Source organism: Varroa destructor, unplaced genomic scaffold (genome assembly GCF_002443255.2).
Source record: "Varroa destructor unplaced genomic scaffold, Vdes_3.0 BEIS01000004.1, whole genome shotgun sequence".
NCBI lineage: Eukaryota > Metazoa > Arthropoda > Arachnida > Mesostigmata > Varroidae > Varroa > Varroa destructor.
Genome location: NW_019211457.1, coordinates 20,368,673 through 20,383,013, shown reverse-complemented (window position 1 = coordinate 20,383,013; position 14,341 = coordinate 20,368,673). Strand labels below are relative to the sequence as shown.

The 14,341-nt window shown below is 40.6% G+C and overlaps 1 protein-coding gene across 16 annotated transcripts in view; it reads left to right on the top strand.

Moving 5' to 3' along the window:
• Positions 1-14,341, top strand: part of LOC111250514 (agrin-like) — a 232,384-nt gene that overhangs the window by 194,074 nt on the left and 23,969 nt on the right. For 15 of the 16 annotated variants that reach the window (XM_086988847.1, XM_086988846.1, XM_086988852.1 and 12 more), the window contains 4 exons: positions 292-507; positions 4,110-4,204; positions 9,035-9,149; positions 10,136-10,357. In XM_086988847.1, the coding sequence (XP_086844973.1) occupies positions 292-507; positions 4,110-4,204; positions 9,035-9,149; positions 10,136-10,357 (648 nt within the window). The remainder of the gene's footprint in view (positions 1-291; positions 508-4,109; positions 4,205-9,034; positions 9,150-10,135; positions 10,358-14,341) is intronic. The other variant, XM_086988853.1, reaches the window with a different exon arrangement.

Below are 14,341 nucleotides of genomic sequence, written 5' to 3'. Positions count from 1 at the left end.
CATCCGAAAAAAAAAGTTTTAGCAGAACTGCATTGCAAATTTTCTTTCTATTTAGTTACAATTTTACAAATATAGGAAGCATAAGACAGTGTACGAATTTCGATGTCGCACTCTGTATGATTTTTTTGCATTTTGCAAATGTACATAGATATTTATATATGTTTTTAAGTTTAAAATTAGCCGTGACGGAACATCATTAAGATGTATATTAGAAGATGAAAGTACCTCGGGCATTAAGTACTTATCGTCGAGTCATCTAACCTTTCGTTATCTTTGCGTTTGTTACTGCAGATGAAAATGGAGCTTGTCATCAGTATCCATGTCAACTTGGAGCATCCTGCGTTGTACGCTCAAATGGTTACCCAGCTTGCGAATGTCCCAGTTGTTCTGAAGAATTTGAACCAGTCTGCGGCTCAGACGGGATTTCCTATACAAACGAATGCAAACTGCGAAAGGAGGCCTGTGAACATAAAAAGGACATATATGTCGATTACAAAGGATTATGTGGTAAATAATAGTAAGAGTGAAATTTCAATAGGCTGACAATTCATTTATATGACCGCGCGAAAAAGAGCGACCTTTTGATCTTTCCTTTTCTATAGATTTGCAAGTTAGGTACCCAATCGCTAGTTAGACTGTGAAAAGCATTTTTCTTAATTCTAATCATGTTGCATAGTATAGTCTTGTTTTTGTGTAAAACGTTATTAAAGGTGATATGTTTAACAGTATTAAAATATCTAAAGCTGATTTTTTGCTGTAAAATATGACCAACTCGCATAATACAGTTACGGTACAGCAGTGAAGCGCCACTTATATGACCAGTCTTCAACAAATATTCATGCCAACATTTATGTCTGCATTAAAATGTAGGTATTTATTAAGACAAGTATTGTCTTCTATAGACTCACGACTTGACTTCAGTTAAAAATGGCAAGTCGCTACATAAATACTATCGTCGGACCTAAAGCTTTGTCAGTCTATTTGGACTTTACTAATGCTTTGTCTGCTACCACCAACCGGGTAATTTTGTTGACTTATATAGTAACAGAACATAAACTGAACACGTTGGATAACTATTGTTTTTCACGGTAACAATATTTTGGCATCAACGCCATTTCCTTGGCATAAGCCAACGAAACCGCCAATTAGGAAGCGTCAGGGAATCCCAATGTCTATGGCTATGCCAAGCCCGTATCACCTACATAGGTTCTAGACACTCTCATTTCTGAAACTATTAAGTGCTTTCGTTATGCCCATCAGTCCTAAGATTGTTAATCCAAGACTAGCTGACTGGTCAACGCTTGTTTCAGCCAAAGTCATTCTAACTGTATCCTATTCCTTGGGTCAGGTGTCTACTTATTCGGTTATCTAATAGAGTCCGCTAGTAATAGTAATTTTGTATAGTCATGCTAAATCCTTGCTTTCAATTGTGCTCTTGCTATATAACTATTTTTTTTGCCTAGTGTTATTTCTCCTTTCCTCTTTCCAACCGCCTTAGCTTCTACCGAACGCTACTGACCGGTATTCCAAGGGGCCTTATAGATTAAGAATAATAATATGGCATTGACCTTGACATCTCCGATATGAAAACACGTATGAACGTCACACCCGCTTGTTACCACCTTGATTTGTCTCTAGTTGTTTGTATTCTGCGCTCTTCAGCGGTTATTCTTTGGTATGGAAACCACCAGTGCCGCTGGGCAATGTTTATTGTGCTCTTTCTGCTGTTGGCTGCATTCTGAACGACCGGAACAGGCACGCTTACCCTTAACCGTGAGCGGAGTCATAAAGCAACGCAAAAGAGCTTGCTAGCGTTTAGAAAGATGCTTAGACGTACAAAAAGCGTGGCCTGCGTCCCGTGCAGTCCCCTTCTATACTTTTTCAAACACTGTTTTACATGTGAAAGCCAAAAACAGCATAATGGTTGTGTTGGCGATGCTTTAAGTTGCAAGTATAGCCCAGAATCAGGGATGGTGAAATATCAAAAGGGCCAATTCGCTTGGGTTGCTTCTCCTGAGTAAACGTGCGTACGTCGAGCGGTTGTACCGAACAGAAGAACGGACAAGCATTTGTTTTTGGATACTGGCCAGAGAGCGTTAAAGGGGACAAAAAGAGACCGACGTTGAAGAGACGACGAAAAAAGGAACAAAGAAAATGGCAGAAACAGAAAAAAAGAAAGAAGGAAGCATGCACATATATAAAGAACAAGCGGAGAGGAGTGCGAGGTGAAAGTTGTGGGATGATATACAAAAGAAAAAAGGCTTCGTTGGCCTTCGTGAAAACGGCGGAAGCGTAAAAAGCGTTGACGCGTGCTGCTTGCGTCGCTTTGCTACTACCACCGCCGATGCTGCCCCTCACACCGCTTTCTGCAGCCCAGCCCCGTTCAGTCGGCCCATTTCGTGTTTTGAGCACAGGCCATGACCCAAGCTACTCCACAGCTCGCTCACCCCCTACTGTGATCTGCTGTTGACCCTTGACTAAGTAAAGGCGGCCAAGAATACCCTTTTTGTCCTGTGTTTCCCCTAATTTTTAGCTGGGTGGGCACCCTTTGTTTACATTGAAACTCCGCGTTTTTCAACTCCATGTTAAGCCCACTCGAGTGGGTCTCTCTACTATCGTTACCTACCTATTTATCTGTTTCATCCCGCTCTGTCCTATTAGTACGTGACTCATAGTATAGGACTTACCAAAGGTCTAGCCTGGTTCAAATGACGCCGACTGTAGACAATGTGTTTGTTGTTAACCTTCTCGGCGGACAGATCCCACCCGTCACAAGGAGTTGGATGCAAAAGTATTATACGTCTTCTATGGTATGCATAAAGCATTAGATTGGTCGTTAAAAAGATAAGATAGCGGAGGACAATTCGAATCTTCATTCTTTCTCTGTCCTATCTCTAATCCAAGTGTCAACATTACCTCCTTAATCTTATATATGCAAATGATAGAGTATCAGATTCTCATGGAAAGTTTCTGGTCAAGTCGAACAGACTGGAAATTTCTATTTCACTGAGGCATTGATTTTAACTTGGTTGATTAGTGACGCTACTATTATACATAAGGGGAAAAAGTGAGACAAGAAGTAATTTTTTTTATTCGAGCAGCTCATTCGGGCCAACATATTTCCCTGTTACTACTGGCAAATACCCGTTTGCATTTGGTTCGATGAGGTAACTAGCGGGTACCTTCAGTGGACTCATCTTTTTAAAAATGGCACGTATATATTCACACAGTTATCATTATATTAATTTGTAACTGATTGCGTAGCCTTCACTTCAGCTATCACGTGCGCTTCACAGGCTGGTTGACGATAAAAGGCTTGCGCCTATCGTTTACCACCTTCATGGGCCTGCTTCTCTAAGAAACTCTAATCATAGGCGTCCTTAAATTTTATTTGCAATGGTGCACAGCCCTTTATGGTCTCTGGAAAATCGAATAAACTCTTTCATTAACAAAATATCTATAAAGTTACGGTTGTTATGGTGGGCTACGGAACTGACGTGTTCCGTTATTCGATGATCTTATTCAGCAACCGAAGTACGTACCCCTACGATGCTGGCTCATCAATATAATGAAAATGGGGCAGCAAAATAAAAATGAAAGTAAACAGAATGTTTTTGCAATAAATAAGGAATAATATGTTGCAGGTACACTTTTTTTTTCAAAATAAATATACCTTTATGGCAAAAGTTTTTTGAAACTATTGAATATGGTATGGATGAATAAACTACCTGGATAAGTAAGCTGATGGCGCAAGAAGGCCTATCAAAATGTTTCGTTATAACCGTAGTTGCAGATTATATTAGCCGTAGTGTCTTTTAGCTGTCCTAATTATTGAGTCCTGCAGAGGCCTTTAATTAGTTTGTTATCGAAGACCCGAGGACGTGATATGTGACATGGTATGGTGATGACACAATGGTGACCCAGTTGGCAACGTTGTTACGAGTTACGATTGTTATCGGTTAGATACTCTGTGAGACCTGCATCTCGGTTCGCTGTAAATCGCATCCTGTGGCTTTCTTTGCGAAATGAAAGCGAAAGCGATATCGATTTTGAAATTTAGAGTAGAGCGGTTAGAATTGACTCTTTTGTCCTTTATTTAATCTTTTCAGCTGATTCGTGCGCCAACAAGAAATGTGACCATTATGCAATCTGCAAGACAAACCACGGCAACGCCATCTGCGAATGTCCATCACATTGTAAGCCTGTAAGTGCCCTTTTATGATAGCGTTTTAGTCTGGTGACTATATATTAGTAAATAGTATAGTCTCAATATTTTTGAAATCATTTTATTCAAAGTCATATAAAAATCACTTCCCTGGTTAGGTCAATTGTAACATGTGACTACTTTTAAATCTTTTGATCACGCGCCATCCAAGGATAATTCACGCTAGAAGTAGATGAACATACAGTCGACGGGGTGGAACTTAAAGTATAAAATGTCGCACGAAATGTCTAGCCTAAATTGCTAACAAGTTACTGAATGAAAGCGAAAATGGATGTTAAAATACATCGAATTTGCTATAGTTGGCTTTCCGAAAAACATTATCTCTGTGGCGTAGTTCGTGGCTACCCGTGCAGCATCTGAAAGATCCAACTTACTACTTAACATTTAAGTCAAACCATCAAAAGGAGAAAACGGAAAGCAGCTATCTGGCTTTGACCACACCAACCATTATGATCAAACCGCATGTATACGTATTTGTGTATATACTTATTTGTAAATATAAACGCAACCAGGAAATAAAATGTTCATGTTGGGGCGGATAATTTAGTTCCCGATCACATTTTTATCGGTACCTAATATTCTCACAATTTCGTATTACTTACTTTATGTCAAGCACTGCAGGTCATGGGGCGTCAATTATTTCACTACATGACTTTAACGTGCATTTATTTCAAATCTACTTATACTATTCCAAGTTACTATGCGAGAACTTACAGCACCAATATTAGTTATTTTGGTATTTTTGTCCAAAGTGATGCTAACGTGTTGCCCGCGATCTCGCAAGGTAGAAAGCCGAAGTGAATACTCGTCATTAAACTCTACTACGAAGTGATTTTAGCAATGGAGTGCGGCATGGACAGAGTATTGCTGCATGTATATACTGTCCATTGCGCAAGAATGAACAGCAAGAGGTCAAGAAGCATGAAAAAGCATTCGAGCAGATCAAAATACCCGAACAATATCGAAGCATCGAAAATATCGAACACCCGGTAGTCGTTGCCAATTGTGGGACTTATTTTGGGCGACGACGCTAATCTATGGGATTGCCAGAGCAAACGAAGTGTCCAGTTTTAGAAACTAGAAGTACGTATGCAGGTCTTAGAATACTTTGCATGACAAAGCGTAACTTTGTTCTTGTCCTCGAGTTCTGATCCTCCACAGCCGCGCTCGTTTCTATGCGCTACTACACTTTCTCAATAAAAACGATTCGTCCCGAAGTCCTTAGGTCATTGCAGCTGAACCGCCCACTGCCATTTCGCCATCTCTAGGAAAGTCCAAAATCACTCGACTGAAGCAGAACTGGAGACCACGTGAACCCGAGAATAAAGTGAAGGTTTTGGCTAGTCGAATGTTACCACGAGGAATTTCTTGCTCTTTGCTAGGAAAGTCCCTCTTGGATTGGTGGATGGGGAGAAGGAGCAAGTGAGAGCGTACAAAGATCAGTCAAAGAGGTCGTCGATTTCTTTGATCAAGTGTTGTTGTGTGAGGCTGTTTGACCCGTCGAGCAGTTGGTTATTGGAATTGAGTGGAGACTGTGAGGGACGGTGCACGACTTGATTTAATCCAACGCTCCCGTCGTATCATGCCCGCTCGAACCTATCCGACACTGATCCAGCCGGCAACCGCCTGGCTCTGTGCAGTCACTATTTTCACTCTTAATTCACACGAAGTCACACATGTACACATTTGCGTACATGCGTTTGGAGCTAGACGGCCTCATTGGAAGCGCTGGCGTTCGAGAGTATAAGTTCGACGCCTTCGTTCCAGTTAAAGATAGTAAGTGATAGGATGGGAAATGGCGAACAAAAAAAGAACAGTGAGAATAAGGGGAAAGAGGACCAGAGTCGCAGGCGAAGCTCTCAGTTATTGTCAGTATGGAAGAGCGTGAAGGAAAGCAGAGTGCGATAAGAGCTGGGGAGGGGAAAATGCTGAGAGCGAACAGAAGAAAATGCTACATGTGCAAGATATTAAACTCATATTAGCACCGCTCGCCAGGGCGCTTTCCTGAGCTGTTCCAGGAGCCGGTAACTTCAAATGACCGACAGCCGGCTCCGAGTTTAGTAGCAGAAATTTCAATTGCGTTTCTAAATAGATGATTCTTTTCTAAGTTATAGAAGACAAATATCGAGAACGAAGGATTGGCCCTGCAAAATATATAATAAGTTTCCTTGGACACCTATAGTTATCCAAATAAGTTCCAAAAAAGACAGTTATTTAAATAAGTCTTCAAATAATCTTGAAATCATTATATTTATTCACGAAAGAGCGGTCAATGTGTTTCCACTTTTTCGAGGAACTTTGTATAAGGTTAGACCAAGTTTAACACAAAGCTTACGAGCCTTTTCTGTGTTAAGATGACTCAGATTTTTTATCCAAAACACAATATTTCACCCAACTTAAAGTAATTTAGCTACTTTTAAGCTTTTTTATTCTATTTCCAGTGTTGACAGTCAAGCGACTAACATGATTTCAAGTAAATAGAGAAGATGGTAATCCATCAGTGCGATGTCTAAAAAATATGGTGCATGCAAGAAGACTTTATAGTCAAATCTTTGCAGGGCAGCTTTAACGGCCTTTACAATAAGTGGCTCGACATTCTTGTGGGCAGAGATGATTTGGATTATGGATCGACTTTGGTGCATTGCCTCATTTACTCGATACTATTCGATCATACACAGTTTTTCCCACGTTAAGATGTTTTGCTGTGTGTTTTTCACCAGCATAAGTCCTTTCCAGGCCTGTCGTTTATTATCAAGCATTTCTTAGTGTATCAGACCCTTTTGTTCTTCCCAGATATACATAATGTTTTTTTTCGAATGAAGATGCGGTTTACTAAGGTACACATTTCTCCTAAGGCCACTTATTTTGTCTACAGCTTATCGTGACTTAACAGAAAATTTCAGTTTGAAGGTAAGGAAGCACAACTAGTTCCGAAAACACTTGCCTGGACAATTTGTGCCTCTTATCGTTTATGACTTAAGCGCTCCAAGATCTCAATGAAACTTCTCAATCACAGTTGGAATAACTGAATCCTCAGAAAAAGGTTTAAGGATCACTGTATTTACTTCGATCAAGACTTCAATAATACAGCGAATGAAGATGCAAAGGTTGACACATGCACATAGGACATTAGCCTCCCTCAAGGACATCTTCTAGCTAACAAATGAGATCGTAGTTAGTATGCTTTTATCTACAATAGATCTTATCGTATATATTTTTTCTTTACTAAACAATCAAGTGTTTGTTGATCAGACAAGAATTTCAACCCGTCATGTTCTTGTTAAAGTCTCGAGCTTTCGATTGTTATTTGAAATCCGCTGTACAGTTTCAATTCTGCAGTGTGCGGTACAGAGCTGTACTTTTACCACAAAAAATCCTAATTGGTTCCGTTGAAGCGGACTTCTGTTCAGGATACGAAAATTTTTATCGCAACGGCTACTCACGAAGAGGCCAAGTGGCCAGCTTGTACCGGTCTCTTTGGATCTATAAACGTCTTTTGGAGCGTATGTACATGGCTTTGCCAAAACCAGTAATGTTTCATTTACAAGAACTAGTTATCATTAGCCGTGCGGTCTAATGGATTAGGTTGTATGTATAATACTTAATCTGATCATTCTATTTGGTTCCCTAGTTGTCTCAAATTAAAATTGTATATTTCCCTCAAATACTTTTTAGTATATGATAATCTTGCCGCGCGATCCACTAAAGCGAAGCCGACGTTAACACAGCAACAGCTGCTGCAAGAAATAGTAACAGCAAACACAAGAGCACCTTGAGAAATAGCACAGAGCTAGTGGAAGCGGCAGGATGCGTATCTGAGAAAGTAAGCAGGATCATTTATAAAAAAGAGCAATTTCCATGAACAATCTACCATCTGGACTTGAATCATCATGCTCATGTCCTCTTTGAACACTTTGCGACAAGGTCATCCTTGCAAGACAGCGGATCTTAAATATCACCCGGAAATGACGATTAGTTAACTATTTTTTGGTACCTTGGTTCTATTCCCCCCATCATGTGCCTTTTCAGAGAAAGTAGAGTGAGAATTAGAAAGCTGAAGTAAACTTAAACATGGATTGTAAATAGCAGATTTCCTAGTTCAGTAGGCGCTTATGAGAAGTGATAACCGAGATTCCAGTTGACCTGTCATTAGGTAATACCAAAGACAAATGTCATCCAAATTTGTAAGGCAGAACTTCAAGAAGCCCATTAGAACAATACTTAATACTTTCAGGAAGGTGCAATGTTCTTCTAGTGTCAATTTACAATAAATGTTCATTTGATAAAGTAGACCCTTCCATCGATCGTTCTCGACCGGCGTGTTATTTTCCTCAAGAACCTATCTCCATTATCCCATAAGACAGCAGACGAAGCTAAGAATCCGCTCTGTAAAATTAGCCTCCAAGGATCCAGTTAAGGATTCAGGTATTGTCACCTGGGGACGTCATTCGAGACAAAGTCAGTCAGTGTCTACTTACGGTGTTCTATTTATCTCATAAATATGGCTAGTGCAAACCTTGTTCAACTGCATGTTTCTAGGAAAGCGTGTCCAAAAAAAACAGCTAACAAAATTTACTGTCTGGCAGCATTTTCTTCTCGTCTAAGTAAGCCATTTTGGAATCTTTATCGCCATATGACTTGCTGATACTGACAGGCTAATACACAACAGCCTATTGTACCAGATTGTAGCTGAGTGGGAAAGCCATCTAAGCGAATGTTGCTTAATGACATATTTACAATACAAACTCCTTTTCAGAGTTCAGAAAAGCCTGTCGACAATAACAATGTTTCCTGCGCTTCATATTGCAGGTGAAATTCCCTGTTTGCGGGAGTAATGGAAAGACATACGAAAATGAATGCGAGTTGCAGGTAGACGCGTGCAACTCAAAGACTGATATAGCCGTCTCATCCACGGGACCGTGCGGTAAGATAAATCCTAGCAGACTAACGCCACCCATAGAACCGTTCGGCAACCTGGTTTGTTCTCAGGTTGCACAATCGTACAACCTGGCGTTTCATTAGTTTAGTTTGTTAGACTCGTAGCGTGAAACTAAATATATTCAATAGTACTTTTTCAGTTTAGGTTGTAGAAAATTTTGCGCTGACCGAAATGTAGACTGTCTTACTTTAGTGTTAACGCTTACTATTTTATTTACATGCTCGTAGCGGACTGAAGCCATACAAAAGCTTTTTTTACAGTCGACGAATCAACGTCTGTTTGGTTGTGTTCAAATGAGCCGCAATTCAAAATTCTGGAAAACAAAAACATGATTTTATAATTAACATCGTTAATACAGTGCTATCAACGGAAGTTGCAAGCGCATGGGACGCTTTGAATCTCTGAGATCCTCAACCGCTTAGTGGCAGCACATTTCTTTTGCAGCCAGAAGGCTCGCACGTTATTGGTAAATGCGCAAAAAGTTGTGATCGTAGGATCAGCCAGAAATGAAGAACAGGGGCATGAAGGGTTCCATTACTTTTCTTTGGTTAACAGACTAGCTTTCCACCGTCGAGTCTGACTGAATTTCACTTATGCTGGCTCTGGAGACCGTTGATAGCTGCGCACCATCGTACGACAGTTGCACTATATTCGGTAGAGTCAAGTAGAAAAATATTCTGCTCGAAGGTACACCGACTTTCTAGCATGTTTAAACATAAACAACGCCGATAACATAAAAGTTACTACCATACATTATCGGACACATCGATTTCGTTTCTGAATATTCTCTGAGTTTCTGAAATCAAATAGATTAAATGTAGATGAGAAGAACATCGTTAGACGTTAGGAGTCATTTGATGGATTCTAGCGACTTTCCTGAATTAGTGGTTCCGGGAGAGCTCCAGGTGTTGCTTTCCTAAGTCATACCGTATGTTGACCTAATGAGGTTTTACCTTTGCTTTTCGTTGCAGACATGTGCTCGAATGTGATGTGCCATTTTGGGGCACGATGTGAGAATGGAGAGTGTGTGTGCCCCACAGACTGCCCTGAAGGCTCATACCAGCCTGTCTGCGGAAATGACGGGGTCACGTACCATACGGAGTGTGAATTACGCCAGGCCTCATGTCGAAAGGGCCGCCAGCTTCAGGTTCTGCACTTTAAAGAGTGCGACGATGAAGTCGTGGCTTCAGCAGGTCTGTACATAAAATAAAATAAAACGCCACAGAGTACCAGAGTATGTACCATTGGTAGTGAACCTTACTTTTACAGATATCGTTATGTGGGCATCTATATATTTTAAGGAGCTGTCTCTACTTAGTCCGGGGTGCAATATATCTGCCCTAAGCTTCAGAATCATGCTGCATTAAAGAAAACTAAAAAGCAGACTTTCAATTCAAACTTGCTTTTAATCTTACTTTTAAATTCTAACTTCAAATATTGCAACCAAGTTCACGTGTACCTTTTAGCTGATAACGTAACCCTGTTCACAATCCAAATCTAGTATTATTGGATCACTGTTTCTTTTTTTCAATATACAGGGTCGGTAAGTTACGGCATGCTATTGAAAACTAAACGAAATTCAGAAACAGCACATGTAAATACTTACCTCAATTTACTTACTTACTTATGCTTATGCTTCAATACATGATGCTGTTTTCACAGGTTTGCTGGAAAGTTTTTATGAGAATTTTTAGAATTTATACAATCTCTAATGGGATGGCATAATTTTCTGAGCACCCCCTATTTACAATTTTAGGGAACTTCGTTTCTTATAATCTAAATTATCTAAATGGTATCAATTTTTTTTTTCTACACCTTGTTTGTGTTCCACCTTCGACAGTTGTAAGACTTTTTGCCAGCTTACCACTGCTGCTTAGTACTGAGTTGAGGTAACTGACACAAACAGCAAGTAAGGATACATCTGTCGCATACATGTTGGGAGGTATATTCCCTCAACGTGGTTTTGGATGTGGAATTCTTGAGCTCCTGCTGCAAAAGCTTCTTTCCCTTGGGAGGGATCTGAGAAAGGCGAACTGCCTAAGCTAACCTATGCCACGCCTCGTCTATTCGAGACAGTTCGGAGCTTCTAGCCGAAAAGAAAACGCAATGAGAGACTGGACTGCTAACGCGCTTTTTTCTTCGAGTCCCGTCTTGCGCCGGTCTCTGAAGCAACCATCTTTGTGGAGCACTGATTTCACTTCTATGGAGACACGAGCGGGCTATAGTCGAGGATGAAAGCACCAAACGAGAGAACGCAAACTAGCAAAAGAGATCTGCTTTCGCGACCGCGGGCAGCAGCGCACGTTAGCTTTCCGTCTTTACGGTTTGTGGCAACGGCCGCGGACTATTCCACCCCAAAACATTGCCAGGCGGCTGACTTTATAGCCACCTTTCCGCTAATGGCCATCACTGCCTTCGCCGCCGCCGCCTAGCCTCCCCCCAAGCAACGTTTCTCTTGTTTCTTTTTCCTTCTCGTCATTTTACTCCGTCATATATCCTCCTATTCGACGCAAACACTCCATATCATGACTTTACGCACTTTCCTACATAGTTAAGGCTTCGTTCTGATTACACGTATATTCGACTTTCAACTTTCCAAGTTTCCCAATAAATTTGGAATAAAACAGCTTTTTGCTACCAAAGGGCAGTTACATATATCGACAAAGTGAAAAGAATTTTAAAAAAACATATCGATTGTCGAGACTCTGCGCAAAGATGATTTTTTAGAACGACGTCTTCAGCTAGGTTGCACACAATAAAGCTATCGCACAGAATTCGATAGACAGCAAATCGGTCAGATGCATTCTCTAAAAACTGTTTTTTGGCGGATTTTCTGATAAAATCTAAGATCTGAAATGGCTATAACGTTATTGCCATTGATAATGTAATTATTATAAGGTAGTGAAATTCTGAATAATAACTTCTTTAGCTTGGTACAAAGAAGTTTGAACGTGCCTGACTTTCATTACAGTTAGCGATTTGAAAAGCGATGCAAGGACTATTTATTTGAAAAAAGAGAATAATAGACGTAGAAAAAAGGGTAGTCTTTACTAGCGAGAAGTATTACTAGCGAGATAGACTTCAGTGGAAACGCTTTGACTTCCGACATTTCAATTCCATCGTCGCTATGACAACATAAATTTGGTGGCCGAAGGAGACTGGGTGAGCAGCCAGACAGTAAAAAACGTCATTCTTACGACGACACCTCCCATCGTCCTTAACGGTCCAGCCATTTCCGATAGTGAACTGTTGTCATTTCGTGAATGGCCTGTCCTGGTGAGTCCGACTTCCCTTCAGGAAATATATGTTAGCACCCTTTGCAAACTACTACTTCCTTTTCTGAACCAAAGATACGGATTTTGTTGCGCTACTGTACTTTCTAATATTGCCTTCTTTTCTCCTAGAATCTTCACAAAAATCTTTGTTTGTAATAGTCGTGCAAATGGGCCATCGTTACTATTATTATCGTGGCACATGCTCGAGCAGCTATGAACTTTGAGAGCAGGTCACATGCTAGCATGCAGAGATTTACTATTCAAGATCTGTTTTTTGTTCGAAGATTAGTAGGCTTGCAGAAAAACGTTTGTCAGACAAACGTTTTCACTATTCATTTCTCCGGTCTCTCTCTCGTTTGTATTACCTATACTTTGGATACAGGTTTCACTATATCTGATGAAAATGAATCGTATCGTGAAGGTCCAATGAAAAAAATACTGTTCAATCGAATAACTGCTGTTGTTCTTTCTGCAACGTTGTTGTTCCCGCAGTAGCAATCTAGATCGTGGAGTTCTTCACTTTTCCCGCAAAACGTGCTAGTTTGCTGTTTTGCCCTAAATGATAACTTGTTCGGCTGGAAAGGCGGCAATTTTACACGAGCTAAGCTATCTTGAATCGCTTCCTGCGTAGGCAGGCTTTAGTAGCAATAGGGAGATATATAATCTCACATAACAATCGTACATTGTCGACATTTTCTAGAGATTCATTTTATTTTTCTTGCCTGTTGAGAGGAAGTATCATGTCATCAGCCAGGTCGCATTTCTATTCGTTCCTGAGTCACCCTAATCAGCCTAATTTGTCTTAAATAATCGTGTTTCACACGTCGCATCCCGGCTGTTCGCCGCTACGAATACCCGTTGTTTGAAGCGACTTGGGGCGAAAAGGTAGTACTGGATTATATATCCGGTAGCTCGTGCTGAGAATTATACGGCACAGTTACGTTTCGTAAGAAGTGGGAAAGATTGACAGAAGACGAGTCGTATGCCGTAGTGAGGGCATAAATGTCATTTGATATTCTCGGTTTAAGCCAGTTACTTTTAGTTCCGTCGACTTCCTTGTTTATCTAAACTTCCTTGAGGGTTGCTTTCGATAACTGGCGAGCAGGGACGTAACAGTGCTTTAACAGGGACGGAAAGGTTAGAAAAGGCCGATAGGACATTGAAAAGGGCTCTCGGAGGATCCTGACGAACTGAAATGTCACTCAAGCAATCCTAGAAGAGATCATACGAGATTGCTGTAGCTGCATTAAACGAATGCTTCATCTGGCTTCTTTCTAGGCAGGATGATCATAAATAGGCAATACCACCAAACGCACGAATGGCCCTCAAGCCAGATTTCAAGTCGGATTTCTTTTCACAGCTATGGTTAGCTTTACGGTATTGTCCTTAAGAAGAACCTTAGAAACAAACGAAAGCCAAAATCTCATTGAAGAAGGACCCGTAGAATAACTTACTTTAGTCGCGTTCTGAATAGAACCAAAAGTTCTTCCCAAGAGGCTACTCCTTAATTGAACAAAATTCTCGGAGCGCATGCGCAAACATGGCCCGGTGCGAGTGAATTGTCAACATTCAGAAAAAGCTTTCGATTACTGTGCCTTTTACCCCCGTATGTCTCGGCACACAAAGATTGATCAGCCGTTAAACTAAGACAGAAAGTCCTTCTATTCAAACTCAAAGGTATCGTGCGCAATTGGAATGACGGCTAACACTTTAGTGAAGCAACAACATGTATGTAGCAGTCTATATGTAACCCACCGCGCCATCGTATTCTACCTTTAAGATGCGTGACACTAAAAAGCCTTTACTGTGCTTAATTGCTGAATACGAAACCCATTGAAATTTTGTTTACACCTATTTCTAGCATGCCAGGTCAAAATAACCGACCGCTTAAAAAATCATTAT